Source organism: Anopheles nili, chromosome 2 (assembly GCF_943737925.1).
Source record: "Anopheles nili chromosome 2, idAnoNiliSN_F5_01, whole genome shotgun sequence".
Taxonomy (NCBI): domain Eukaryota; kingdom Metazoa; phylum Arthropoda; class Insecta; order Diptera; family Culicidae; genus Anopheles; species Anopheles nili.
In genome coordinates, this window is record NC_071291.1 from 47,586,653 (window position 1) to 47,612,783 (window position 26,131).

At 39.8% G+C, this 26,131-nt stretch overlaps 5 protein-coding genes across 5 annotated transcripts; 2 read left to right on the forward strand and 3 right to left on the reverse strand.

The window, feature by feature from the left end:
• The first annotated feature begins 1,040 nt into the window (after positions 1-1,040).
• Positions 1,041-3,196, forward strand: LOC128730879 (uncharacterized). Its single transcript, XM_053823965.1, has 3 exons — positions 1,041-1,172; positions 1,327-1,537; positions 1,815-3,196. The coding sequence occupies exons 1-3, from the start codon at positions 1,041-1,043 to the stop codon at positions 3,116-3,118; spliced, it is 1,647 nt and encodes a 548-aa protein (XP_053679940.1). The 3' UTR covers positions 3,119-3,196.
• A 125-nt stretch (positions 3,197-3,321) lies between these two features.
• On the reverse strand, positions 3,322-4,767 carry LOC128731594 (3'(2'),5'-bisphosphate nucleotidase 1). The gene is made up of 2 exons (XM_053824725.1): positions 4,291-4,767; positions 3,322-4,231 (listed from the first exon to the last, which is right to left on the reverse strand). The coding sequence occupies exons 1-2, from the start codon at positions 4,528-4,530 to the stop codon at positions 3,545-3,547; spliced, it is 927 nt and encodes a 308-aa protein (XP_053680700.1). The 5' UTR covers positions 4,531-4,767; the 3' UTR covers positions 3,322-3,544.
• A 645-nt stretch (positions 4,768-5,412) lies between these two features.
• LOC128730327 (electron transfer flavoprotein subunit beta) lies at positions 5,413-6,884 on the forward strand. The gene is made up of 2 exons (XM_053823369.1): positions 5,413-5,554; positions 5,828-6,884. Exons 1-2 carry the CDS (start codon positions 5,504-5,506, stop codon positions 6,539-6,541), a joined length of 765 nt encoding a protein of 254 aa, XP_053679344.1. The 5' UTR covers positions 5,413-5,503; the 3' UTR covers positions 6,542-6,884.
• Positions 6,885-7,442: 558 nt separating this feature from the next.
• On the reverse strand, positions 7,443-9,989 carry LOC128724675 (zinc finger protein ZFP2-like). The gene is made up of 4 exons (XM_053818399.1): positions 8,940-9,989; positions 8,262-8,852; positions 7,697-7,958; positions 7,443-7,465 (listed from the first exon to the last, which is right to left on the reverse strand). Exons 1-4 carry the CDS (start codon positions 9,987-9,989, stop codon positions 7,443-7,445), a joined length of 1,926 nt encoding a protein of 641 aa, XP_053674374.1.
• A 3,468-nt stretch (positions 9,990-13,457) lies between these two features.
• LOC128730296 (homeotic protein labial-like) lies at positions 13,458-23,431 on the reverse strand. Its single transcript, XM_053823335.1, has 5 exons — positions 23,285-23,431; positions 22,036-23,218; positions 14,252-14,347; positions 13,853-14,031; positions 13,458-13,694 (listed from the first exon to the last, which is right to left on the reverse strand). The coding sequence occupies exons 1-5, from the start codon at positions 23,429-23,431 to the stop codon at positions 13,458-13,460; spliced, it is 1,842 nt and encodes a 613-aa protein (XP_053679310.1).
• Between the last annotated feature and the right edge of the window lie 2,700 nt (positions 23,432-26,131).

The window sequence follows — 26,131 nt, forward strand, 5'->3', positions numbered from 1 at the left end:
CGAGCGGTTCCAGTTTCTCTTCGAGCAGGCTAAAACCGCAAAGCGGTTGTAGCGCCTGATAAGTAAGTAAGTATTGTTAATTGGAGTGATGAAAACCTAACAAAATAGGTCGAAAGATTGACTGGCCAGTGGGTTCATTGAAATGTGTGAAGGGTATGTGAAGAAAAGGTTGACAGTGATGACGACAAAAAGGGATTGAAATAAAATCAAATCATGATGATGTAGCCAAGGAAAAAAGGAAAAAGAGGTTACAAAACTATAAGGGTTAGGTGAAGGAATCTGTGGAATAAAGAATAATTGCATTCGCATGATTCGTGAAAAATATAGAATGATTGCAGATAGCAATAACAGAGAGAAATTGAAAGTGAAACAGAGTCATCAATATTCGAAACGACTATTGAGATCAGCAAAACCATAAAAAAATCGCATAAATAATGACCACCTATTTTTCCAAAAAGATCGTAGTCAAAAGCAACATCAACCGGAACGAAACTAGTTTGTTTAGTTTTCAAAAAAGATTGCGTTTGATTTCTTGGGATAAAGTACCAGTGGTTCATATCCAAAGCAGATATTTCAACTTTTCCAGTTGAAGAACACATTGCAATGCATTGTGATCAGATCGAGTATTTTTTTTAAATAATGGATAAAATTAACATGACATAAGTAGCCAGTTGCATTATTTAAAAGTAAATTCAAAATTTATAAAAACAAACATGATGTAAGAAAACACATCTTGTCAACAGAAAAAGTGACTACTTCATCTTTGCCAAGGATTGATTACGGTACGTTATAAGAGTCCAGCTTCTTGGGTTCTCATGTATCAATCTGTAACCTAAGCTCCAAGGCCTCAATTATTTACGGGATCGGTAACGATGACCGTAAGTCCTAAACAGAAATGGCAAGTGTCAAATTGTTTTTGTCGGCGAAATGTCAAGCATTGCATTTCTGTTTGCCTCAAAACAACCCTCCGTTTCAAATTCTTAGTTCTGCCGAAGTACTAGCATTGAAAGAATAACAGATAGCTTATTGCAAACCAAGTCATGGACAGACAAAGCAGTGATAATTTGGTTCTCTCGGGTGATCCTGAGCCAAACAATCTTACCGAAGGATGTGGTTCTCTAGGAATGTTTTTGATGAAACGATTATTGCGCCATGGTGATAGTGTCGCGGTGGTAAGAATTTTAGTTATTTACGTTAAACGACCTTTACTCTTCTTTGAACTGCTTCTGCTTGTTGTGTACATTTGTTAAAGTTAGACTTTGGCCGTAATGAATTTTTGAATCTGATTAAAGACAATCGCATTTTGCTTTGGTTACAAATTTTCAGATCGACGGTGTATATTCCAGCGAATTGCGATACCTCGAGTTATTAGAGAATGCAGTTCACTTAGCAGAAGAACTTCGGCAATATACAAGCTTGCAGCCGGGAGATGTCGTGGGAATCATCAGTGAAAACCGCTTAGAATTTCCGGTTGTCCTTTACGCAGCGTTCTTTCTCAACGCTGCTGTTGCTCCTATCAATCTTACATACACTGAACGTAAGTAAATTGGAAGGGGGAGATTGGGACTCCGAAATCGCTTATCAGGCACCAATTATTTTTGGCACAAGACTCGAGATAACAGTGATGTTCTATTGCTCATTGATATCATCGCGGATTAGCACCATGACACTGTGATAGATAAGATAATTAACTAGCCAATTGAGAAGTAAATACTCATTTAGACCAAAGAGAACATGATTGTAAACGAAGAAGATAATGTTTTTTAAATTTTTCGTAAAGATTGCAATACTTTCAAATCTGTTTTCTATTTCAGGCGAATTCGATCATGCACTAAATTTATCGAAGCCGAAAATATTGTTTGTTTCCCCACATTCTGCGGAGCGGGTCATTGCAGTAGCACAAAAAAATCGTCACTTTATCGAACACATTTTTATATTCGGAGAAGAAAATAATTTCGGAAAAAACGTACAGCTTTATGAGGATTTTATTTCAAGGACAAGCGCTAAAAATCCGCATTCTTTTCAAATAGCACCGACGAATGTAGATGAACATGTGGCCCTCATTATGTGTTCCTCTGGAACAACAGGTTTACCGAAAGGAGTTCAGCTAACGCAGAAGAATGTGATGGCGAGCGTATGGTTGCTATCTAAACTAGAGGAATCATTTGAGGTACCTGTCGTTGTACTTGGAGTTATACCGTGGTTTCATGCATTCGGATGTTTAACGTTGATCAATGTAATATGCAACAAGTTGAAGCTCGTTTCTTTACCAAAGTTTGAGGAAGGATTGTTTTTAGGTTGCATTGAAAACTATCGGTGCTCTTTTGTGTTTATTGTGCCACCTTTGATGGTTTTCCTAGCGAAGCATCCGCTGGTCGACAGTTATGATATAAGCTGCATCAACACGTTACTGTGCGGTGCCGCACCGCTCAGCAGGGACACCGAGTCTTTGGTAAAAAAACGAATCGGCGTTAAACATGTCCTTCAAGGGTATGGCATGAGTGAAACAACTCTCGCAATGCTTATACAAGCTACTGATTGCAACAAACCAGGTAGTGTTGGAAAACTGCAAGCTGGAACAATGGCGAAAGTGGTCGATCCTGATACGGGAAAGTTGCTAGGTCCCAATCGGCCAGGAGAGTTATATTTCAAGGGCACTCAAATTATGAAAGGATATATCGGAAACAAGGAAGCAACTGAAGAAACAATCGACAAAAATGGCTGGCTTCGCACCGGCGATATTGGTTATTATGATCAGGATGGTGATTTTTTCATTATTGATCGATTGAAAGAGTTAATCAAGTACAAAGGATACCAGGTACCACCGGCAGAGCTTGAAGCTATCTTATTGACTAATCCAAAAATTAAAGATGTTGGTGTTGTTGGAATGCCAGATGAGATAGCTGGGGAACTTCCATTGGCTTTCGTCGTCAAACAACCTGGCGTTGATCTGACAGAAGCCGACGTGAAACAGTACGTGGCGGTGCGTTCTTCTCCAGCAAAAAGATTGCACGGGGGAGTGCAGTTTGTTCTCGAGATACCTAAAAATGCGAGTGGCAAAATTTTGAGACGAGAACTACGATCCTTGATGCAACTAACAGCGCGTTCCAAACTATAAGAAGGAAGCAACGCGATTATAATGAAATTATGCATATATATGCATACAAATATTCTTGGTGCAATGTGAATCTAAATATGGTGTAAACGGATTAGATATCTCAGAAAAAATAGTTTCTACTAGAACGATCTGTTTGTAGTTTTAAGGGATATTCAAATATTGTGGCTATCATTGGAGTCGATTTTACCATCTCGGTATCGGTGATTATTGCATTTGTCTGCAAAGACATGACTGAACAAGTACATCATATGTGGTTTTAAATATTACTTAACTTGTATGGGATACCAAAATACAACCTTAGTGAAGGGATTATCTTTCATATAATGAGCACAGTAATATAGTATGGTGTTTCATGTATGATTCAAAACTTTAATGTGACATAAAAAATAAAATAAAGTATTGATTATCTCAACAAAATCAACTATATTAAGACGTGTCCATTGCCTGCTTAACAGTAACTGGTATTTTTGAAAGAATGTCATCGTGTGATACACCTGCCACAGAGCCTAATACGCCACTGCTGTTGGGAAAATTTACATCCCTACCATATCGATAATGTCGTCCAAGCATATCGGTAAGTTTTCCACCGTTGGCCTCTAGAACTGCTTCTGGCGCGCAGGTATCCCATTTCTTACATCCAGCACTTGCAAACACGTATGCATGCGCCTTGCCTTCCAGTAGCTGCAAAACCTTATAACCCGCACCACCAACACGTAATATTTCATCAGGTGCCAAAGCATCCAGAGCAGATTGTACGATACCGTTGGAATGTGATCGAGTCGTTGTTACCCAAAAACGATCCATAGGCGGCAATACAGGCAAAATACCGCCAGTACCACAGCCCTTCAAGCCCCAGATAGTGCGACCAACATCACCGGAATCAGCCTTATAGTAAGGCTGATGTATTACCCCACCGACAGCTCTATCATTGACTGCGATACCAATCAGTACCGTCACTCGTTCGAGGAAGCCTTGGGTGTATTCGCTAGTGCCATCTAACGGATCCACCCAAATCACTACATCTGATTCCTTCAGATCGACGAAAGGTTCAGGGCATTTATGTTTTTCTAAAAATTCCACATTACTTTCCGTAATCAACCAATCTTCTGGCACCTGAAATAAAAACATGCTTTGAAATAATCCTCTGCTCTAATAAACAATCTAATAATTACATTTAAATCGCTGGGCCCTTCTTCTCCAATGATGGTCACATCGGGAAAAAGTTTGGTAAGAGATGCGACTATGCAACGTTGCGCCGATCGGTCGGCTTCGGTTTGAAGATCGTCTTTTCCTTTCTCGACAATACCCAGATCACCACGGCACATGACATCGCGAATAATCCCGCCTGCTCGATGCGCAATCTTTATTGAGCTACCAACCAAGCGCATTACCAACGGAGCTGTACTAGCCATTGTAACAATCGCATTTGTGCACAAAAACAAGCAATGAAGCTGGTGTGTTTGATGGGTGTTTGATTAATAGAGATTACATTTAATGGTGAAAACTAACTGATAAGTAGTAAACGCAACGTTGAACACTATGATCAAATCTGTTAGAATAGAATCAGATTGATCTTTTCTTTTCAAAGTGCTATATTGCTACAATTGTTTTAACTTTTTTTTCGTAACCTTTAGATACGAGGTGTCCAAAGTTTGTGTATGATAGTTAACTACGGCAATCGTAAAGAGAAAAAAACTCCACTTAGCATTGGCTTATGCATATACACTTGCACATACTCTATGAAAACACAAATTGGCACAGTGAACGTCACAGTAAATTTGAGTTATGCGTGTGTCAAATCTGTCGCAGTTAAATAAACGGAAAAAAGGTAGTGCCGCGTCTATTTTGGTCTTCGAATATTAGCATTTTTTATTTTATTAGTAATTTATGCATTCTAAGCTATGCTATATCATCATATGGTATGGTGAGTACAGGATCGCGAAACAAACTTGCACAAAAGTAATGTGGCGAAATAAATCATTAAACGGCTTCCGAGTTGACAGCGCGATTTATTTTAAAAGCATATTTGTCAAATTTGACGCTTTTAGCGGGTGTGTTGTGTTTATAAAATTGTTGGAATATAAATTTTATCAATAGGAAATTATGATACATAAATTAAATTAAATGTAACTATTTGTAATATTCATGCAGATTTACTGTCATGAACTATCAACACTTCCGTGGTAAAAAATACATCTTGTTCGTTGGTAGATGACTTGTAGGAGAACGTACGCCGGCGTGTTGTAAGAAGAAATAGAAGAAAAAGACCTTTGCCCGGTAGTGCCAACATACCACCCGACGACAGTATAGTTAATTGAAACAATTTGGAAATCAAGTGAACTTGGCTGTCCTTCTAATAGTCTGTGAACATCCAGGTGGTACAACATGTCGCGTGTTTTAGTTGGTGTAAAACGTGTAATTGATTATGCGGTAAAGGTAAGCACTTATTTTGGCACAAACATAGTGAAATCCTCGTTGCACTTTGATCGTTGAGCTAGACAACGACTTGGAGAGATAACTCATCAGATACGCATCGACACTGGCAACAACTGCATTATCATGAATAGTGATAAGACCGTGGAGATCTATTCCTTAGATGCTATAACTACGAACGTTACACAACATTTTTGCTACGAGTTTCAAACATGAAGGAAATCTTATTGCTTGACTTGTTCACCATGATGAAATATTCTATCTACTCCTTCACAGATTCGCGTTAAACCGGATAAATCTGGTGTAATCACGGAGGGTGTTAAGCATTCGATGAATCCTTTTGACGAAATTGCGGTTGAGGAAGCGGTGAAGCTTAAGGAGAAAAAGATCGCCTCCGAAGTAGTAGCCGTCTCGGTTGGACCTTCCCAATCTCAGGAAGTGCTACGAACAGCACTTGCTATGGGCGCAGACCGCGGTATTCATATTGAAGTGGCGGGAAAAGAGTACGATCTGCTTCAACCAATTCATGTTTCAAAGATTTTGGCAAAACTGGCGCAAGATGAAAAAGCTGATCTTGTCATCTTGGGTAAGCAAGCAATTGATGATGATTGCAATCAGACGGCGCAGATGACAGCTGCGCTTTTGGATTGGCCCCAGGCAACCTTTGCATCCAAAGTCGAGAAAGAAGGAGATACACTAATGGTCGTACGGGAAGTTGATGGAGGATTGGAAACAATTAAAGCTAAGCTGCCGGCAGTGATCAGTGCTGACTTACGTTTAAATACTCCTCGCTATGCAACACTACCGAATATAATGAAGGCAAAAAAGAAACCGATCAAAAAGCTCGCCCCTAAAGAGCTAGGCGTTGATACTTCCCCTCGCATCGAAGTTGTGTCTGTGGAAGATCCACCGGTACGACAGGCTGGCTCTGTTTTACCAGATGTCGACACATTATTGACGAAACTTCGCGATGGTGGTCACATCAAGTAGAAAGCGCATGTGAAACCGTGTAAAACGGTGAAGATTTTTTCATAGTAATTTCGCATGGGTCACAACACAATGGTCCGTCGATAATGACGCAAATAAAACATTATTACATAAAATATAAGAACGATGTTCATTTTTATATTGCACAAATAATATTATCTCTGCCATGAAATATGTTTCCCGTATATACGAAAAAAATTGGAGTCTATTCATTGCCTGTGGCAATTGATGCAAACTACGTCTTGTGAAGTGTTTATAAATAATAAACAAATGATATCATTTATAACTAGTTTGCCTTCAGGAAGTTTTGAACGAAATAATATCAGTGTGCTGTGGTTACCCACAGAAAAAACATAGGTCAAATGTACACTTAAAAACTATTGAATAAAAGTAATTTTTACATCATCTCATGGCGATTGCGTGATTATCCCTGAACATCGGTGGAGCTCTTCGGATCCAAAGTTTGTTCACTACTTTTGCAACGGAACGGATTTCTATTCTTTCAGATTCCCATTGAACAAACCATATGTAGTTTTAATATAGGTGTATGTTACTAGATATAACCTTATCTAAAATAAAAATTGTCATAATAAATACAACTAGATACACATTCCAAGGTTGTCCGATTTCAAAATACGCATCCTTAGATGTAGGAAATTCTTTAGAAATCATCCAATGATCATTTGAGGATGAGAATAATTGCACGTCCTAGCACGACGGACCATTTTAAAGCGCGTTTTTACGCTGTGGCCACGATCGTGGTGATTAAGCTTAAAATAGGGTTTTAGTTATATTGGAACCTGCTTTAACTAATGTTTCAATGGGATTATTGATTGCTAAGAGATCAAGATCTGGTCTTGGCCAATATATAACACTAACTAGTTCTAAATGAATAATAGCTTGTCTAGATGCGTTTTGACACATACACTAAAGATACAGAGAGGGGTAAATCATACAAACTGATAACGGGGCCCGTTGGGATGGACACAAGCTAATTTTGCTCGGACATTATCTGACCATAATGGAACTGTTCCTTCAACGGAACATTGGTATTGTTCAATTCTTCTTCATCCTCTTCTTCGTCATTATCATTATCTATATCTTCCTCATCCTCGTCGTCGTCGTCATCATCATCGTCATCGTCATCTTCATCATCACCATCGTCATTATCGTTATCATCGAAATCATCATCATCGTCCTCGTCGCTGGGCTGTACTTGATCCCTGTGATTCATTTCCTGTGATTGGCTGGCTTCCTGTGACTGAATGCTAGTTTCCTTGGTAGCGAGTTCTTGTTCTTCGTTAAACCCGTTGTTCTCAATCGCATTTTCTTCGGTCTCTTTGTCGCTCTCCTCGGAGGCTTCTAGACTCATAATTTTATCTTCTCGTTCTTCATCTTCATTCATGTCTCTTTGGTGTGCCTGTTTCATATGGTTGCGATACCGGCTCTGTAACGTAAATCCTTTTCCGCATTGGCCACATTCGATTCTTTTCCTTCGTTTCTTTTTTCCTTGCCCAACTCCGGCTGGTGTTGAAGGTTCCGGGCGTAACTCAGGTGCTAAATGTAGAATCTCGTGAGTACGTAACGATGACCTCTGCGAGAAACATTTCCCGCACGTAGGACAAGCAAATGGTTTCTCACCAGAATGCACTCGCTGGTGAATACGCAAGTTGGTTGTGGTCGTGAAACTCTTGCTACAAAGTTGACATGGGTGAGGCTTTACATCCGCATGGCTTAGCATGTGCTGTCGAAGCCTCGTCTCTTGTGCGTACGATTTATTGCACTTTGTGCAAGGATACGGCCGCTCGGCGCAATGCATATTTCGCCGGTGTGTATTTAACATCGCCTGCGTGTTGAACGACTTTGTGCAATCGTCACACGGAAAAGGCCGTTCAGTGTTGTGAGAAAGTGCGTGGGTTTTCAGGGAAGATTTTTGAGTGAACCGTTTTCCACATTCCTCACAAACAAATGGTTTTTCGTCTAGATGCGTGTGTTTGTGGTTATTTAAATTGGAGAGGGTGGCATATGATTTAGGGCAAAGATCACACTGGAACGGTCGAACGTCTGTGTGTGCAGAAATGTAATGAGTTTTCAGCGTCTGCGATTGTGCGAAACACTTGTCGCATTTTTCACATTTATACGGTTTAAGCCCCTGATGTATGCGCATGTGTACGGTCAGGTTGCTAACGTTGCTGAATGCCTTTAAACACACCTGGCATGGATACGGCTTTTCTTGGCTGTGAACTCGCTCGTGCATCTTTTTGCTCGAATGTTGGCTAAACCGTTTGTCACAGAAACTGCAGGAGTATGGTTTCTCTTGAGTGTGCGTTCGCAGATGAACTTTGTAATTTCCAGCACTCGTGTATTGCTGGTTGCAAATTTCACATACAAATGGTTTTACGTTGAAATGCAACCGCTTGTGCGTGTTTAAACTAGAAGCTTGCGTAAAGCTTTTGAAGCAAATATCGCAAGCGTACGGCTTTTCTCCAGTATGTGTACGAGTGTGCACTTTCAAATAGATCGCCTTGGAAAATCGTTTCTGACAAACTTGACATGCAAAATTTTTTGTTAGTATCGTTCCTGCGTTTCTTTTCTTACGCTTGCGAGGTTTTTTAGGCGGTTCTTCATTGACCAGTTCAGCATTTTGTGGTTGCTTTTCTGCATCATTCTCCGTTTGCTGGAGCTGTGTTCCCTCTATTAGCTCTGGTTGCTGTTGTAGTTCCTGCTGCTGATCCTGTATTTGTTCCTGTTGTTGATTTACATTTTGCTGTTGATCCTGCTGTTCATGATTTCCATCCGGTTGCTGATGATGTAGCATAAGCTGCTGCTGTTGTTGTTGTTCCTGTAGTCGCATTTGGTGTTGCTGCATTTGTAACTGGTCCGCATTATCTTCAACTTTAGGTAACTGTTCATCCAATTGAAGTGGTTCCAGATCTTCAGTTATGAGATTTTTGTCCGGAAAATGTTTGTCTTCTCCTGGAACTTGGGCTTCTTCAACAGCAAGTCCTTGAAGAAGGCTACCTTCTGGGAGGTTTTGCATTACAGGTTCTTCCATATACGAATTGTACAGGGGACCTTGTTCTCCTGAAGTTCCTTCGATATGCTCCTCGAGTCGCATGCTGGTTCCCGTTCCCGAGGAAGTTGCTCCGGTGCTACTGGTACTGCTACAACTAGAACTGGTATCGTCTGTATCGTCACTACAGCATTCTTCGTCATCATCCTCGTCCTCGCTAGAATCTTCTGAACTGTCATCCTCGTCTGCGATACTGCTCTTTCCATCTGAAGTGTCTTCATCGGAAGATTCTTGTGTATCTCCCATATTTATCCGGTAGACTGTTGCAGCATCACCACTGATATTCAACGTAATTCCATTATTGCCACTCTGACTACCGTTGGTTTGATCAGATGCCGGCCCTGTGAACGTAAGCTCTTTACTTTCATCATCTATCATATATGAATGCGGTTCCGACTGCTGGGTATGCGGATTCAGTGATGCGGGTTGTTCTGAGTCTGGATGCTGTATGTTTTGTTCTACATCGCCGTTGGACTGCTTGTCATTTTCAGTTCCTTGTCGTGGAACGGGGAAACCTCTGTTGGTTTTTTTCAGATCCTTCATTACCTTGTTGTATTTACGTATGCATTTGCTACAGATGGGTTCAACACGGCCATTAAATGGTGTTATCTGTGAAAACCGGCATAAGAAAAATAAAGCTATAACTTTGAACGTCGCAACATAATTCCTTTCATTACCTTAACTGAAAACACAGTTTCTAACAGCCAAACATTTGAGTCGTCGCACTGAATGAAGTCCATATTTTTATGCAACAACTGGCATAATTTGCAAAAGTGTACCATTTTTTAGCCGGAATAACAAAACCTACGACTTGTGAAAACGAATAAATCCTAAATTCAGAGCATGTGTCTACTCGATGCAAAAATCGATAAGCTTGCGCGTATCGTCTCTATCGCAGAACTTTTGGGCCACAGTTGAAAATGAATTGTTGATATTAGCTAAGAATCTAACTCAAGACCTACACCTTGCATAAATTTCAACCCATTTGAGCCATGAGCGGTTGTATCTTATTTTAATCTAAACCTTAATTCGCACTTTGTAGTTTTGTTAATGCACCATTTTTGACAACACAAAACAGAGTCTCGGCGTACTGTCAAAAATGCAATCAAAGCCTAGCAGAAAAACAGGTCAGGTTACCGGTACTGACAGCAAAGCCAAAAGAGTAAAGTTTGACACTTTAGCTCAACCTGTCACCGTTATCAGTTTAGTATCATATTTCGTGGAACATAGACTGTCTGCTGTAAGCACCAAATGTACCAGCATTCAATAAAATTGTGTCGATTTTACTACCGAATTACCGGTCTTTTATTGTTCTGCGCATGGTATCCGGTTTCAACAGCAAGAGTTGAAAACATTAAGGCATCTAGAGGAGGAGCCAAACGAAAAAAAAGGTTAAAAATCGCATACCATCAAATCTTTTGATATTATATCTTTACTCAGACGCAAAATTGCAGTGCATTTGGTATAAATACTTTTCAACCGTACTGTTTAGTTTTCCCTTACTTTCATTATGATCGTAAGTATGAAAATAACAATAACATGCTCTTTTAACATTTCTATATAATGTTGAATAGCAACTACCAATTAGTTGCATATCCAAATAACAGGGCGTAATGATTAACGTTACATTTGGAGCCAATGTTGATGAATTTTGCAAATAAACAGAAAATATTTAAAAAAATAGACAAAATTAATAAATTTATAAAAATAAATAAATGTGTAATAATATACTAGACTTTTTTGTAAAAAAACAATAACTAAATAAACAATTTGCAGTCTGTTTGATTTGAATTAACAAATTGAATTTAATGCGCAATGCCATTGGCACAATAACTGATGCAAAAATAAAAATTTCACTGTCTGTTTATTTGAATTGTTTTTAGTTTGCGTCATTTCATACATGAAGAAACTAATTTAGTACTATCAAAATACGGAGAAGAACATCAATTTCGGTCAATATGAATGAAATTAAAAGTGCGGCTATTTAAAAAAAAGTACTAATTTACGGTGTAAATAACTTACAAATAACTTAAAACATATTTGCTATCCATGAAATTAACTTGTAAGCAACAATCGTTGCAGAATATCATTTTAGAAAAAAATTCATATTATTTAAACTTGAACTGACATTCAAGATCCCCAAAGTAACAAAAATGCCCCTAACCACAAACGGCAATCCACCAGTTGTTCTAATAGCCTTGGGAAAACCCCAAAAATTGGCACTACTTCTACCCCGTCTTTTAGCATTGGTTTCTCTGCCTTTTCATTATTTCTTTTTCTTTTCCTATACCGCATCAAGGGTTTGCTTCAGCCCTGGGTTAAAAATTTCAAAATATTAAAAGTATTAATTTTTCACAACGAAGAACACAAAGGACAAAAATATTAACATTTTTTTATATTTAAGGAAAAAGCTATGTACTTGGATATTTTTCGGAGAGGGACTTGTGAAAATTAGCTTGATTAACGCTAAAAAAATTATATGTATTTGAATGATGGGAAAAGCAGCTAGGGCGAAAAAGATGCTGTTTACTCGCAGTCCTGCAGTTTTGTGTAAACCAAATGTGTGCAGCTGCCTCAATCAATATCATCAATATCAGTATCCAATTTTAACATTTTCCTTGTATAGTTTAGGGTTTTCCAGAGTTACTGCAAATTTTAACAAGAGTGCAGATATTGATGGTTTATTGTGGATTTTTGCCTTTAGTTGTATTCGAACTCAATTCATTAATGTATTGAACGAGGCTCATGTTACAGAAGATGAATGTGTCAACACCAAATAAGAACTCTTATACATTTGATTTTACTAAAATATATTATGTTAGCCATGTGATTTTGATTATCTTAAATTTATCTTTGTATTCGATAGGAATCTTCTTAGAATAGGCTCAAATAGTGGTTTCATTTTGCTGTGTATATTGTTTATTGTTAACATTTTTTTAACCAGTGCTAAACTGAATTCGAACAAATTCGTGTTGTTTCTCAGTTTATGAATTTGTAACGAATGCATCTTACGTTGCAAGATAATAAAATAAAGTGAGTTTATATGCGCTTTTTAAAGCACATTTTCTTGCCCTGGGATAGTATTACGATTTTAGGAAGAAAAATGCATTTCAATCATCACAAACCACCGTAAGATGATTATAGACGCATGTGCATGGGTTTGCTTGTAAGTCTATTATCAAATAGGAAACATTTGGTTCTTTTAATATCTAGCAAAGAGGAACATTGCATTTTTTCGAAGCTATCCGTTTCCATTTGTGTTGGTTTTCTAGTTAGTTTCCTTTATTTCGCATGGAAAATAATAGAATAATCGAGCTAACGTTTTAGTCACTTACGTTTCGAAAGACTAGCATGTGGTGTATCGAAACAAATAATTCAATTATATTGTACTCTGTTAATGTTTACAATACCTCAGTAGTAATTCATACCAGCTAGCTTCTTGAAAGCCGCATACCATTGAACGTGTGCATCAAGTCATTTCACAGCGGATATTATTTTTACTAGATTTTGAACAAATTCATTTTAGTAACAGGTTATGCGCTTGGACGTAACTGATCGATGGACGTTCTGTGCCTTTCTTATCCAGAAATAGAATAAAAGTGCTTGAATGTAGGACAAAGTTTTATTTGAATTTGGTGAGTTTGGTTATTAAGTCCTTAGATTAAATTTGACTTATCAATTTGCTCCGTCCTTTTTCATTTTGATAACAGTAGTCAAAACAAACAGGTATTTAAACATTTGAACCTTACTGGAACACTTTGGGCTTGAAGTCTAGCATGAAAACTAGAAACATAGGATAGAAAACTGAAAAAGAGAGTCTCTGTATGCTTTGGGAAATCTGCCATTCTAGATGGTGGTTGATTCGCGACTATTTTCATTGCTTTCATTCAGGGTTGAAGAGATCGTAGTTCCAGGGGCAGTCGTAATTGCTCCCGCTGCCGTTGTCGCTGCAGAGCCCACGGATGAGGAATCGTTGATGATGGCGGAGTGTTTCGGCGATTGGCTTTGCACTTCCGGCGGGACTAAACCTTCCTTAACACGCTTCTTTTGCTTCATGCGCCTATTTTGGAACCAGATTTTTACCTGTACGAATTCGATCGGAAAGGTGATAAAGAAATGGACTTTAAACGTGAAGCATGACTGATTTGCATTCGGTTATGTTTTTCAACCTCTCTCGCAAGGTAGAAGAAAACAAAAAAAAAATGGTTGAGCTATGTTGTCAAACTCGTTTTAAATCTTACTTGTGTTTCGTTTAAATGCAAAGCATTTGCTATCTCTATTCGTCTTGCTCGTGTAAGATATTTATTGAAATGGAATTCTTTCTCCAATTCTGTTAGCTGCTTGTTGGTAAAATTAGTTCGGCCCGTACTGTTATTGTTCATCAGAAAGCTTGACTGGTGGGGCGACACAGTGGTAGGAGCTACTGAAAAATTGTGGTCGATCATGATATGACCAAAAAGAGAAAAAAAATGCACACATTACTATTGATCGTATGGTTTGAGAGACGAATAAGATAAACGACAGGAGTACGGCGTGCAGAGAAAAATGTTATATAGTTAGTTGGTTTGATTGATATATAAGGTTTGAAAATGGAATTCGGATTGATGTTTCTAATACACCATCCATTCTTGTATACCTACCTACGGTTGCATGGTTTGGTACTCCTCGGAGAGGATCGAGAACATGTGCGGGGATGTGATATTCCGGTGGCGTTGATATTGGTACGGGCTTGGTCACTGTATATGATAAAATAGATAGAAAAGAGGGAGAAAAAGATAGTGTGTGTGTGTGAGAGAGAGAGCGAATGAAGGAAAAGGAACAACATTAGGAAAAGTAAATTTAAAATATACCTAAATATGACGTTTTGTCAATGCGACGCGGTAAAATCATTAAAAAAACGGATGTAATGGAACAAATGCCGATGTGTAGCAGTTTGTTTTGGTCGAATGTTAGTTTTTTTTAAATACTTTGCATTAGACAGAAACACATCCCTGAATGCTTTGATTCGTGATATTAATGGCGTGATTATTTTTTAGTTTATCTGAAACGATTGCAATGCATTCGTATAACGCTGGTGGTTTGTGTGGCTCTCAATCTAATTTTTATCGAGCAACAGGGTGCAGTTCTTAGGGGACCTTTCAATTTGTAACCAGTATTCGATCGATTACTCCGTACATCGCGGGCAGGAAGCACTGCGTGCGTTATCTTGACATGATGTCAATCCGTAGACCAAATGGAGTGAGCAGTAACATCGATACTACTCACAGTCGCATTACGATACCTTCGATTCACTATCAGAACAAATACGCTGGCTAGAAGTCCGTAACTTTGGCAAAACCTGAGCGTTTATGGGATTTCTGTTGTCATTCCTCTCAGTGGCGTATTGTGTTTATCTATCGGAAGCAAATCAAATATTTGGTACACTTTATTATGTCCTACTGCAACGCGACGCGATTACAGCGCTAGCGTTGCCCATGTCGTAGCGTATGAGTTGGGCGATTACTGGAAGCTAAGGTATTTTTTTTTTACTTGTCTATGGCTGAGCTCTTTTTTCCCCATCCCTTTGCACACCTACGGGTGCTTTAGACATGTGGTGTGCTGCAGTACTTGTGATAAACATTTACCTTTTGATAAGCCCAGCAGCTACTGTTTCCAATCGTTTGATTTTGAGCATTTTGGATTTTTTGTACATTCGTCCGAAGTTATCGTATCAGACATTGAGATGTGGTCGAATGAAACATGTAGGATTCGTCATAGACAAAAAAAATTTTAGCTACAAGTGAAGCATGTTGGTGTTGTTTAAACCTATACGAATCGTTTTGAATGGGCTAGTTGTAATAGATATAGAAGAGTGGCACGCGAAACATTGACTAAATCCATGTGCAGTAGCGTTGTTCGGGAAAAATGCCACATACATTTGTAATAGCATTTAGTCAACGGTTCCTTGCATGTTGTGTTTTATAGTAAAGAAATATAGAAATTGTAGTAATAAGCTAGGCCAAGTAAATCTAACAATTCAATTGACAGCGAGTTGATTCTACACAATACTGGGCTCGTTGTTATCTGTTAGATATTTTGCAGTTATGTATCAAAGATAAATTTAAGAAATGTATGTAAACGTAAACAGTGTACTTAGAAATTTGAGCTAGCGATCAAAGTAATTCTTTTAAGTCATTTGTCATAAATTTGTTGCCATTGCCATTGTTCGAATGAATTGAAACATCGTATGAAAATATACTGGTAGTTCATCATATCTTGCTCTCATAGGTTTGCCGTTATTGGCTTATGTCTCGGAATCATAGTATCACTTTTGGCCAATCCATAAATAAACAAAGGCCAACCAAAAGGGTGTATGGCGGAGGTGTGAACTTGTTGAAGTTAAAACAAGCGCTAATTTACAGGGCGACAGGCAGACAGGCCGCAACGACCCAAGTGTGCAGCGACTGACAGGCTTAATTAATAGATTATACTCTACAATCGTGATGAATAGGAGAGGAGGGCGTGAGAGATTGGCGGTGTCTGGCGAAAGTCGGGATTACATCGAAGACCGGTCGGGTGTTGTTGGCAGCAGGCTTCCGTAGGATAATGGGATCGCGCCAGAGCCCTAGTGCTTACGGGCATTTAACAGCTTACAGGAAAACGCTATCGCTGCTCGTGCTATTTAACATGCTAATGTAGCTCCAATGTTACCATTTCGACAGCAATGCGAATGAGCTTCGATGCACTTTAGAAATTTGACGACGTCGTTGTGGTATTTTGTTCACAAATTCTTCAACAAAAACGTTCCGCCAGTAAAATTGCGCATTGTTTCCCGCCGGCTTTTCATCAAGGCGAGGTATGCCTGGTAAGATTGGTGATTGGTTTGATTGGCAGCGGAGCGACCAGAATGGAATTTCATCTTGTATATTGACAGAGCGCTGTACCAGGGTGGTACGAGCTCGAATTTAGCTTATATACAGCTTGCGCAAACAGCATCCCGTGGTCGCGTGAAGATGGACCCCTAAAAGCGCTTTTTATTTGAACGGTAATCGATAGTTTGAGGCTGTGCGCTCAGCTAAGTCAACACGATGGCGCAACGGTTAGATCAATGTGGCTCATAATAGGTAAGATGAGGATGTGCAGGACCGACCATGTGCAAGAAACGAACCGAAATTAAAAGGATTGCAGAAATCGAACGTGTGGCCTTTGGTCGTGGCGGTACAATGTGGAAGATTCTGGGCTCTGGTAAGCCGAGCTTCAGTCTCGATAACGACAAGCCACTTGACTTGGTGAAGCCTCGTGATATTGAACGACGATCTATGATAAACAATAAACTCGTTCGTGTCGCGTGTCGCTCCGGGTTTATTCGATATCGTTGAGGGGAACGAACTCTGCGCAAGGGGTATAGTTTTCCAACGTTTCGGTTACGTGATGTGATCGTAAGATCTTCATCGTCCTCATTGAAATGTCGGTGACGGCATTTATAACGTTATGTAAATAAAACTACAGCTCATGACCACCGTCCGCCTAGGAAAAAAAGACCAAAACCATGTATGGTGTTGAATTACCTATTTTGTGGCCACTGGAACCTTTTCACATCCCCGTACGCGAATGATACGTATTTCTTGTTATGCTTTGCGATCAGAGAACAAGGTATGTTTAAAGCTATTAGAAATATGGTCTCTCATTTATACTATTTGGTTTTTTTCGCTTGATCGAACTGATTCTATGTTATCAATGATAGCTGCATGAATAGAATAAGAATACCTAACATTATTTTCAATAAGAAGTGCAATATTTAAACATAAAAACCACAACTGTACATTATCGATATTTTTTTCTAACTTGCATTGGATAAGCTGAGATTATGGCTGATGTTGTTTGAGGCAAAAACATTTTTTTTTATAAATTTTTACATCTAAGCAGAGCTCGTTACTAATTCAAAATAGTTAGCAATATACAAACGATTTAAGTTAATATTTTTATATAATATAAAAATATGAATTTTAAACATTTTTCATTGAATTTATTTTAGTGTTTAGTACATTTTATATCTTTTTCTTCCACCCCTCATCTCTCTCTCTCTCTTTCTCTCTCTCTTTCTCTCTCTCTTTCTCTCTCTCTTTCTCTCTGTTTCTTTCCCTCTTTCTCTCTTTCATTCATCGGTTTTAAATAATTTTAATATTGAATTAAGCACGTATCACATTGTCCGACTGTCGAAAATTGTCTTTGTGCTGCTAGACTAAGAAACGATATTGGTGTTCCAATTCGTTTAGGCAAATACATTAATTCGCCATATGACAGGCAACATGGGCTAGCACTTTTCATGCTCGTAGTCACGGTACTTGCTACGGCATTCTCGAATATCGACGAACTTCGATAAGGCATACAATAAACTCGTTTATTCCATTTCAGTACATATTAGATTTACTGTTACTCTCGTCGAAATTCCATCCAAACCAAACTGGTATTGATTTGATGAGATTTGCTTGAATTCAAAGCAACAATATTTGTTTGAGTTTTGTTAGAAAACACTGCTGCTGAACTGATAATGGTAGGTAACCGATTGACAACAAAAATGATTCAATATTTCGTTTTTGATTACGGTTTGCATGGATATGTTATCTACTTCTAGTCGTATTAAAAGTTACGTTACGGTGTCAAGTCAGAGTGTTTTTATCACAACGGCCTGTAATGTTCCTTTAAAGAAATTTAGTGCTAAATTTGCATTACAATTGTACAGATTGAAAATTCATTTCTAAAATTTAAATCCAGAAGTGAAATAGTGATCGATTTGTTTGTTTTCGTTTCAATTTTCATTTTTATTTTGCATTCCTGTTCGAGAACAGGAATGACCTTCATTGGATAAGCCAAGCAAGTATGCTTGTTGGTCAATGCGATAAAACGATCATCTGAGCGTATGCGTTGATCATGGGATCATTAATTATCGGTTACAGCTTATGAAACAAGAACCGGAAAATAAAGCGAATGAGGAGAAGCTCACTATAGCTGTTGTTGTATTGGGGTCGACAGCTTTATGAACAAAAATTTTATCTCTTTGCACATTAGTCTGTTTATATCAGACAGTAACATTAGGAACGGCTGTAACATTTGTTTTCAATAAAATCCATTGGCTTATAGATTGTTTTGTAAGTAAGTTATTTACAAATTACATTTGCTGGCTCATGCCATAAATGCCGCTAGGGAACCGCTTTGGTACGAGCCTATACCAATTTTTAGCTCTCGATTCTGCCCTTAGGAGTTCGGATTGCTCCACATCCATTGAAACAATCGACTTTTGAGCCTGCCCAAGGTATAAAAAAAGTATTCCAACGACGCTGCCATGGTACCAAAACGTGGCACGCTATCCACCCTCCGTCGATTGACCACCTGGGCTAGGGTGCCATATCAAGTAGATTGGCGTCCTGTGTCGCATTAGCGGATAGTATTCAGTAAAACAAAAAAAAGAAGAAGTTAAAAGCAAAAGGTATCCAGAAAAAGTCACACTAACAGGCTACCGTTCAGAAGCGCGTCAAGGAAATCCGTCTCTCAATTCCACTTGGTTCGTGAGTCCGTCTTAGTTAAGTTGTGCGTTTTCGTTCTATTTTTTATTTGTGAGTCTTTATGGAGCCTTCGGCACGAAGCCGGGTCACCAATAACGCGTTCTACGACCGGCACAGGAATGAAAACGAATGTTATCCCTGGTGGGGGATTTGGCGATAGCGGTGTTGTGCACGACACGTGGCAACGAAGCAAAGAGTTTCACAGGGTCGGTGCGGTAAGGAATGAAAATAAAATAAAAATTCACCACATTGCCCCTAATTATTTTATGGATCAAATTCTCTCTCTCTGCCAGCTAAGGTAATCGGAATGAGGGTCGCAAGAATAACGGAGTCAAAAAAAAACTACAACCACCTACAGGTTTCTTTGCGTCCTGCCCGTTGCACTCTTCTTGAGGGGTGGACTTGAGTGTTAAAAACTAAGCGCCGCTACCGAAGGGAAAGGTGTCACCGATTCGTTGCGTGTCACTTGATGTGAAAATATTGTAATTATGTGATGTGATAAAATCTTCTATTTATACTTCCACGGGCCACCGCCAATGCGATACGTGGAAGTGTGCGATTCATGCGACGTCTAGACGGACCCAAGGCAGGATCTAGGTTCAGATTGGCGGTGAACAATCGAACTTGCCTGCACATGTATATATTTACGGTGCGTTGTGTTACTCCAAGACAGTGCACCGTGCAGCAAGAATACAGTTCTCGAAACGTAAATAAGAGCAAACCGGTTACCGCCTAAAAGATAGCTTCCATTCGACACCTTTCAGACACTTCAGGAATAGTGTCATGTTACGACGTCGTATAGATCGTATGAAAGCAGAACTGGACAGCTTGTCGGACGAATGTAGTGGTCGCGTATAGAATGTTTTGCATCCGAGGGCAACGAATCAATTCCGAAGAATATATCATAACAGATGAATCATGATAATCAATTTGCTGGTGTGTACGTGCCACATTCTAGATATGTATAGCTGTACATATGCCGAGACTATGTTAAGTTGTTATACTTTACTTGCTAATGCACACATATAATCTGAACCAGCATTTCTCGAATGAAACAGCGATTTTCAAACCACCTCAAACCATCTAGCACAGCTTAGTCGTGCACTAAGCTAGCCATAGATCCTGAAAACGATGAGCAACATGGCACACGGACGACGACGCTGATCATTGCGGGACATTGTACGAAACAATATTTGTTTTCATTTCCAATGACGTTCAAATTGCGGTCTCTCGTTGTCGTTATGCCGATTGTTTGCTCCCAACAATGCTTGACACTTTTGACAGTGGCCAGTTTGTCCAATTGAACGTAAATTACCACCTTGGTATTCGTCATGTCGCAGACTGCTGTGCTTTACATCGAACCGGAAAATCGATCGCGGATGCTATAAAGGATTTACAGAGAGGATTTATTTGACCCTCTCGAGGACGTGGCGGACTGTGTTTGTTCTTTATTTAACTTTCGTTTTTAGTCACCTCCATGCGGCCTTCCTTGGAGGTGCTAAGGCAATGACCTTGGGGTGCTAAGGAAAACGGCTTCCCCTCGACACGTACCCTGGGTTCACCTGGCTTCTTACACAGTTCAACAATAATGGCAATTTCATTCAAATGGGACAGACCCGAGTCACGCACCAGGAGCCGCGACCGTAGAGACGGTAGAAGTACGAACAGTGCTTTTCCAACGGCTCAGTGCCGTGGCCAGCGGTCGATTTTTAGTTTATTCACCTCCCATCTTGTGGCGTACTTTAATTAGCACGGATCAAATCAGTTGTAACAACGTTTGACTCTGTATTTCACATATTATTGTGTATGATTTTTAATGCGTATGATGCCTTTAGTTAAAAATTTTATGCTTTTTTTCATGCTTTTTGGTGTTTGTTTTTTATAAGGATATTTAATATTTGGTGTTTCTTTTTTTTTATTTCAATACATCACCATGTGAAACAACTATTCAAAAGTAAAACTATTCAGTCAACATAAATCAGCCAATCAGTTGATTACATGCGCGTTGTAGCTTCGTTGTAAAACGCGTGTTGCATATCAAGTGCGTTTGATAACAACCATTAGATCATTGTGAGCTCCGCATGTGCTAATATAGCGAACATTCGTTACAATCTTGTCCGCAATTGTATCAAAACACACGGCCGCAAGACTTAGAAAAAGAGATCCAGCGCTGTCTGATAGCGAGTACAATCATCAAACATTGGTGAAGCGTGACGTCACTTGAAAATCACATTTTGGTGTTTGTAGTTTGGTTTCTCATGTTACAGCTTTGAAGTGCATTATCAGCATGCAAACGATAACGGGCGTGCTGAAGGTGAGTGGTGTATGGGTGTTTTGAATTATGGCACCTTTACCGTAAGGCTACTGTGTGTTGTTACCGGCATCGAAGGTTTTTGGTGTATAATTTATGACATTCGCTTCGCTTTTTGTGTCTTGTGAATTTTTTATTGTACCTTACGGGGTCCCCGTGCTAGCGTTACGAGGGATTCTGGAGCGCTGATAAAGGCAGGGAGCTGCGTCCAATGGAAAGGTAGCTTGACCACGTTCTTACGTTTGTGCCAGCAAACAAAAAATAAAAGCTCGACACATGAAGCATGGGTTCGATTCGGTCGTTCGGCTGTCCAACAGCCGGCCTGCATTCGAAGCGCGTGATTGTTGAGTTGAGAAGGGAAAAATCACAACGAAGAAGCAACATTCGACAGCGGAGGTTAACCCGTTGGGAGTTCAGCTCCCGCTGGGACATGTATCGCTTTGCGACGGAAATGTCAAAGCTGGGTAAGCACAACGAAACGCCCCTAACCCACCGAAGGGATCGTTATAATCCAGATGCTGTGGCTGGAATGTAAATACACTTTGACATTTTGCTGCGAAATAATACCTACTTGGAGGCTTTGGCACGTTTCGTTTGACTTGCATCCACTTGTAGGTCGGTGCATTTTGTTGATTTTGCTGCTGCTGTTGCTGATGTTGTTGCTGCTGCTGCTGCTGTGAGTGCTGCTGCGAATGCGGATTCGGCGACGGTTGTTGCTGCTGCTGACCATGCATTCCACTATGCTGTGGCAGACTACCGTGGTGATGATGGTGGTGCTGTTGCTGGTGCGAATGGTGGGGATGGTGGTGATGGTGTTGGTGGTGGTGGGTATGATGTTGTAGGTGGGAGAAGCTACCGCCAACACCCCCACCTCCCCCGCTGTTGCTGTCTCCGTCGTCAGAAGCACTTGTGCTTAGTAGAGCTTGGGCCTCGAGAAGGCTCCCAGAGGTAGCAACATTCGAGCCACACTGTGTAACAGAGTGCTGTTGCTGACTGTGGGACTGTGGCTGTAGATGCGAATGCTGCTGTTGCGAACCAACCGCGTCGGGGTACAGTTGGCCCCAGGTGGCAGTTGATCCGCTGGCCCCAGCTGGCGCAATGCCTGGAGAAACCGAGCTGTGAGGATGTGGAAGATGGTGAGGTAGGGCGATGTGTGGATGGTGCTGAAGGTGATTATGGGGAAGGTGATGGTGATGATCACTGGCAACCACGTCGTCCGTTACAGCACCAGAAAAGGTGGTCGCACCGTAGCGGTGCAGATGCAATTTGGTATCGTGTTGGTGCGCAACATACCCGGAGGTAGCGTCTGCGCAATCCTGCGCCTGTGCCTGGTGGTACATGGCATAATCAAGGTTTGTGTAGCTTAGCCCATTGTCCGCGCTTATGATACGGTTCTCCTGGAACGGGCCCGGAACAGTGGCATGCCCGGGTCCGTAATAAATAGCACTTTGACTATCGCCGTTTTCGAAGTACAAATCGTTCGTCGGCGAGCTGGAGGTAGTGATGCCATACTCGATCGCAGACGGGCTGTAGAGGTGGGGTGCGTGAGTATACGAAGCCGGGTGAATGTTCACCGTGGGCGTATTATTAGAGCAGTTCGCGGTTGCACTACTAGTGGTATTGCTATTGCCGCTGTTAGAAGACGCCGTAGAGTTGCTACTAGAGTTGCAACTGATACTGCTGCTGTTTCTATGATTCGCAGATGTGCTACCATTATGCGCACTGCTGTTAGCGGAATTTGTATGATGTTGTTGCTGCTGCTGCTGCTGCTGCTGCTGGCTTTGATGTGAACAATTTACGTCGGCTGCAGACGAACCGACCGGTGCAGGATGCCTTTGGTGCTGGTGAAAGTGGTGGTGATGATGGTGTCCGGCTGTGAAATAGGGGTAGCCTCCAGTCCCAAGATCACTGTTCTGAAACCCACTGGTGTGCGAAGAATGATTTCCGTACATACTTATGTCTATCATATTGGCGGTACGCAACTTAGGTAACGTGAGACAGATTAAATTTATCTTTTTACCAGACCTTCTGGTAGAGGTATTCTAACGCTCCCGTTCACATAGCACTGAAAAGCACTAGCAAGCACGTGTTAGCACAAAACTCAACTCATGATCACTGCCCGTGTACACGCATTTCGAACGAGAACATCAACAACGGCCGCAACGGTTTTTCTAGATCAGGAGCACAAAACCACACCTGACACTGTCACGAGTCACTTCACAAAAACGATTCACGGTAAACGATCGGGGCATCGTAGCACATGCGTGCCCGTCGAAGTTGACGCCTTTCCTCTTTCTCGCGACAGTGCCATGCCGGAGAAGTGAGCAACGTATATATCTCTCGACTGATGTTTCTTCGTACTGGCGCGGTATCAGAGTGCCTTTTCATTCGCTCTTGGGTAAAAGTTGAACCCTGCAAGCAAATGTGGCGGTCTTGTTTCACCCTGAACGCTCTTTTTCTCGCAAACTCGATCGTATATGCTGCATTCAGTGTGATGTGTTGCGAGCTCTCTTATACGGTTTTCTGGCATTGGATGAAAAGAGAAGTTTACTGTCCCGCGGAACAAGAAAGTGGTGCTCGTCACCCAATCAGAAGCGTTATTGTGTGATGGCTGCAGCGATTGGATTAGATTGGATGGCAGAAAAGAGGTTCAAATTTAATGGTCCGATATCAAGGAGCCCTTACACGACATTGAGCTGTACAATGTTTTTGCACGCATTTAAAGAATCGACACTCTGTGGCACATTTTGTAAAAACGAGAACTTTGAAGAATTATAATTAGCGGTACAATTTTAATACAAAAATCCAGATTTGTTGCTGTAGTCTTCTGGTAACTCTGCACGCTTTGGAATTTAACGTACATGTTTTTTATGCAAATAAATGTGCTGCACATTTTGTACACGTTTGACAAATTATGTATATGTGCAAACATGTTTTGTGTTATTTTTATCCATGAGTTTGTTTCAACGAGTTGGTTTCCTTCGTTAGCTCAAATTTGCACATTTGTAATTTTTGTAGGTTTTTGTAAAGAACACTGTAAAAGATAATATTAGTATTCTTATAGCTTGCTTAAAGGCGACGTAGGTACGAGCCAAAAACATAAGTGTAAAACCAACTTAATTTTAAGAGTGTTTAAAACAAGGTTCACGTTTAAAACGATTGCATTAAATTGTGTTTGCAAAATGTATAAGTCAATGTTTTTGAACAAAAAAAACAAAATTTAATTTCATATTATACGCAAATTGAACTAGATTTGAAAAGTTACAACCCGTGTATAGCATCCCCCTTGTTTTTACTAAAACATACATGCTAAATGCGGTGTATTTCAACTCGTAAAAAATAAATAAGTTTCAAGAAAGACGTTCGGTTTGTTTTATGCAGCTTCTGTATGTTTTGTTTTTGTTGGCATATAATCTGTAAAAACTAACAATCATAATTGCTCCAAAGCTCAAACTAACGTACAAAATAAAACAGAGCATAAACATAATAGAGAATCATTTACTATGTTAATCAAAATCGCAAAATATTGTACTCATCATACTTCAATTGACCAGAAGTTTAATTGATTAATGATTGTTCAATGGCTTGACTAATAAATAACCTCTTATAATTTTATTGTTTCTGGTTAAGATCCACAAACAAATGCACTTTTTTAAATAGATCATTTCAATGACAATGCGGTAGAATGGATTATTTTTAATGTAAAATCCCATTTTTACCATTAAAGGTTTTGCAATGTGCAGAATTTTATTAGGTATTTATAATATATCGCATAAATGAATTACAATTGCACTAAAGCAAGATTGTTGTTGTATTTTTCGCCAGTTGAATGAGTTGTACGATCTGCCAGCTATTTAGCATATACATTATACATACTCTTGAAGAAGATGATACCGTTAGTTTCTTAGTGGTATGCTGAATAAACAATGGCTACGTGCAAAAAAAATGTTATTTTTTCACCAACTGCACCACTGCGTGATCATCCAGACAGCTGCTCTCTTTGGAATCATTGCAAGATGATATAAATTGGAGCAGGGTACATCGCATGGGTATGGTCTTTATATGATACAAGTCCAGTTATCTCATCATAAGCGGTATGATAGATCGATGTGGTACTATTTCGTTGCACATGCTCACATGGTTTTATGTGAATATATTTCGCGGATGTATATGTGATGGATCAGACAGATGCCAAGTTTAGGAGAATGATATTTTGAATAAGATGCAGGAAGCAGAACACCCAATTCATTAAATGAGAAGTATGTGAGTACTTGTCCGTTATTCATTCAGTGGATGGCTGGATTGGCAGTGGTATCAGCAATTACGATCAAAACGAAAGAAAATAATTGGAATTATCTGTAAAGTGGCTCCGTTCAAGTTTTGATGTTGATTCGAGTTTGGACCAATCAGGTAGCTTGTCTGCCGGATCTGATCGAGAATTCCTGATAAATGGTGGTGCATGCAGAAGAGCTGCTAGTTGCGAAAGGTTGTGCAAAAGAGTAACGCCATGATGCATGTGTGTTGTGTCATTTCCATCGATCAGACATTCGATGTTCAATATACGTATCAATCGTACACCTCTCTAAGTACGAAAAACAGATTAAAATAAAAAAATATCAATGTCTACGAAATATGCATTTACAGCTTCTTAAATAAAAAGGAACATT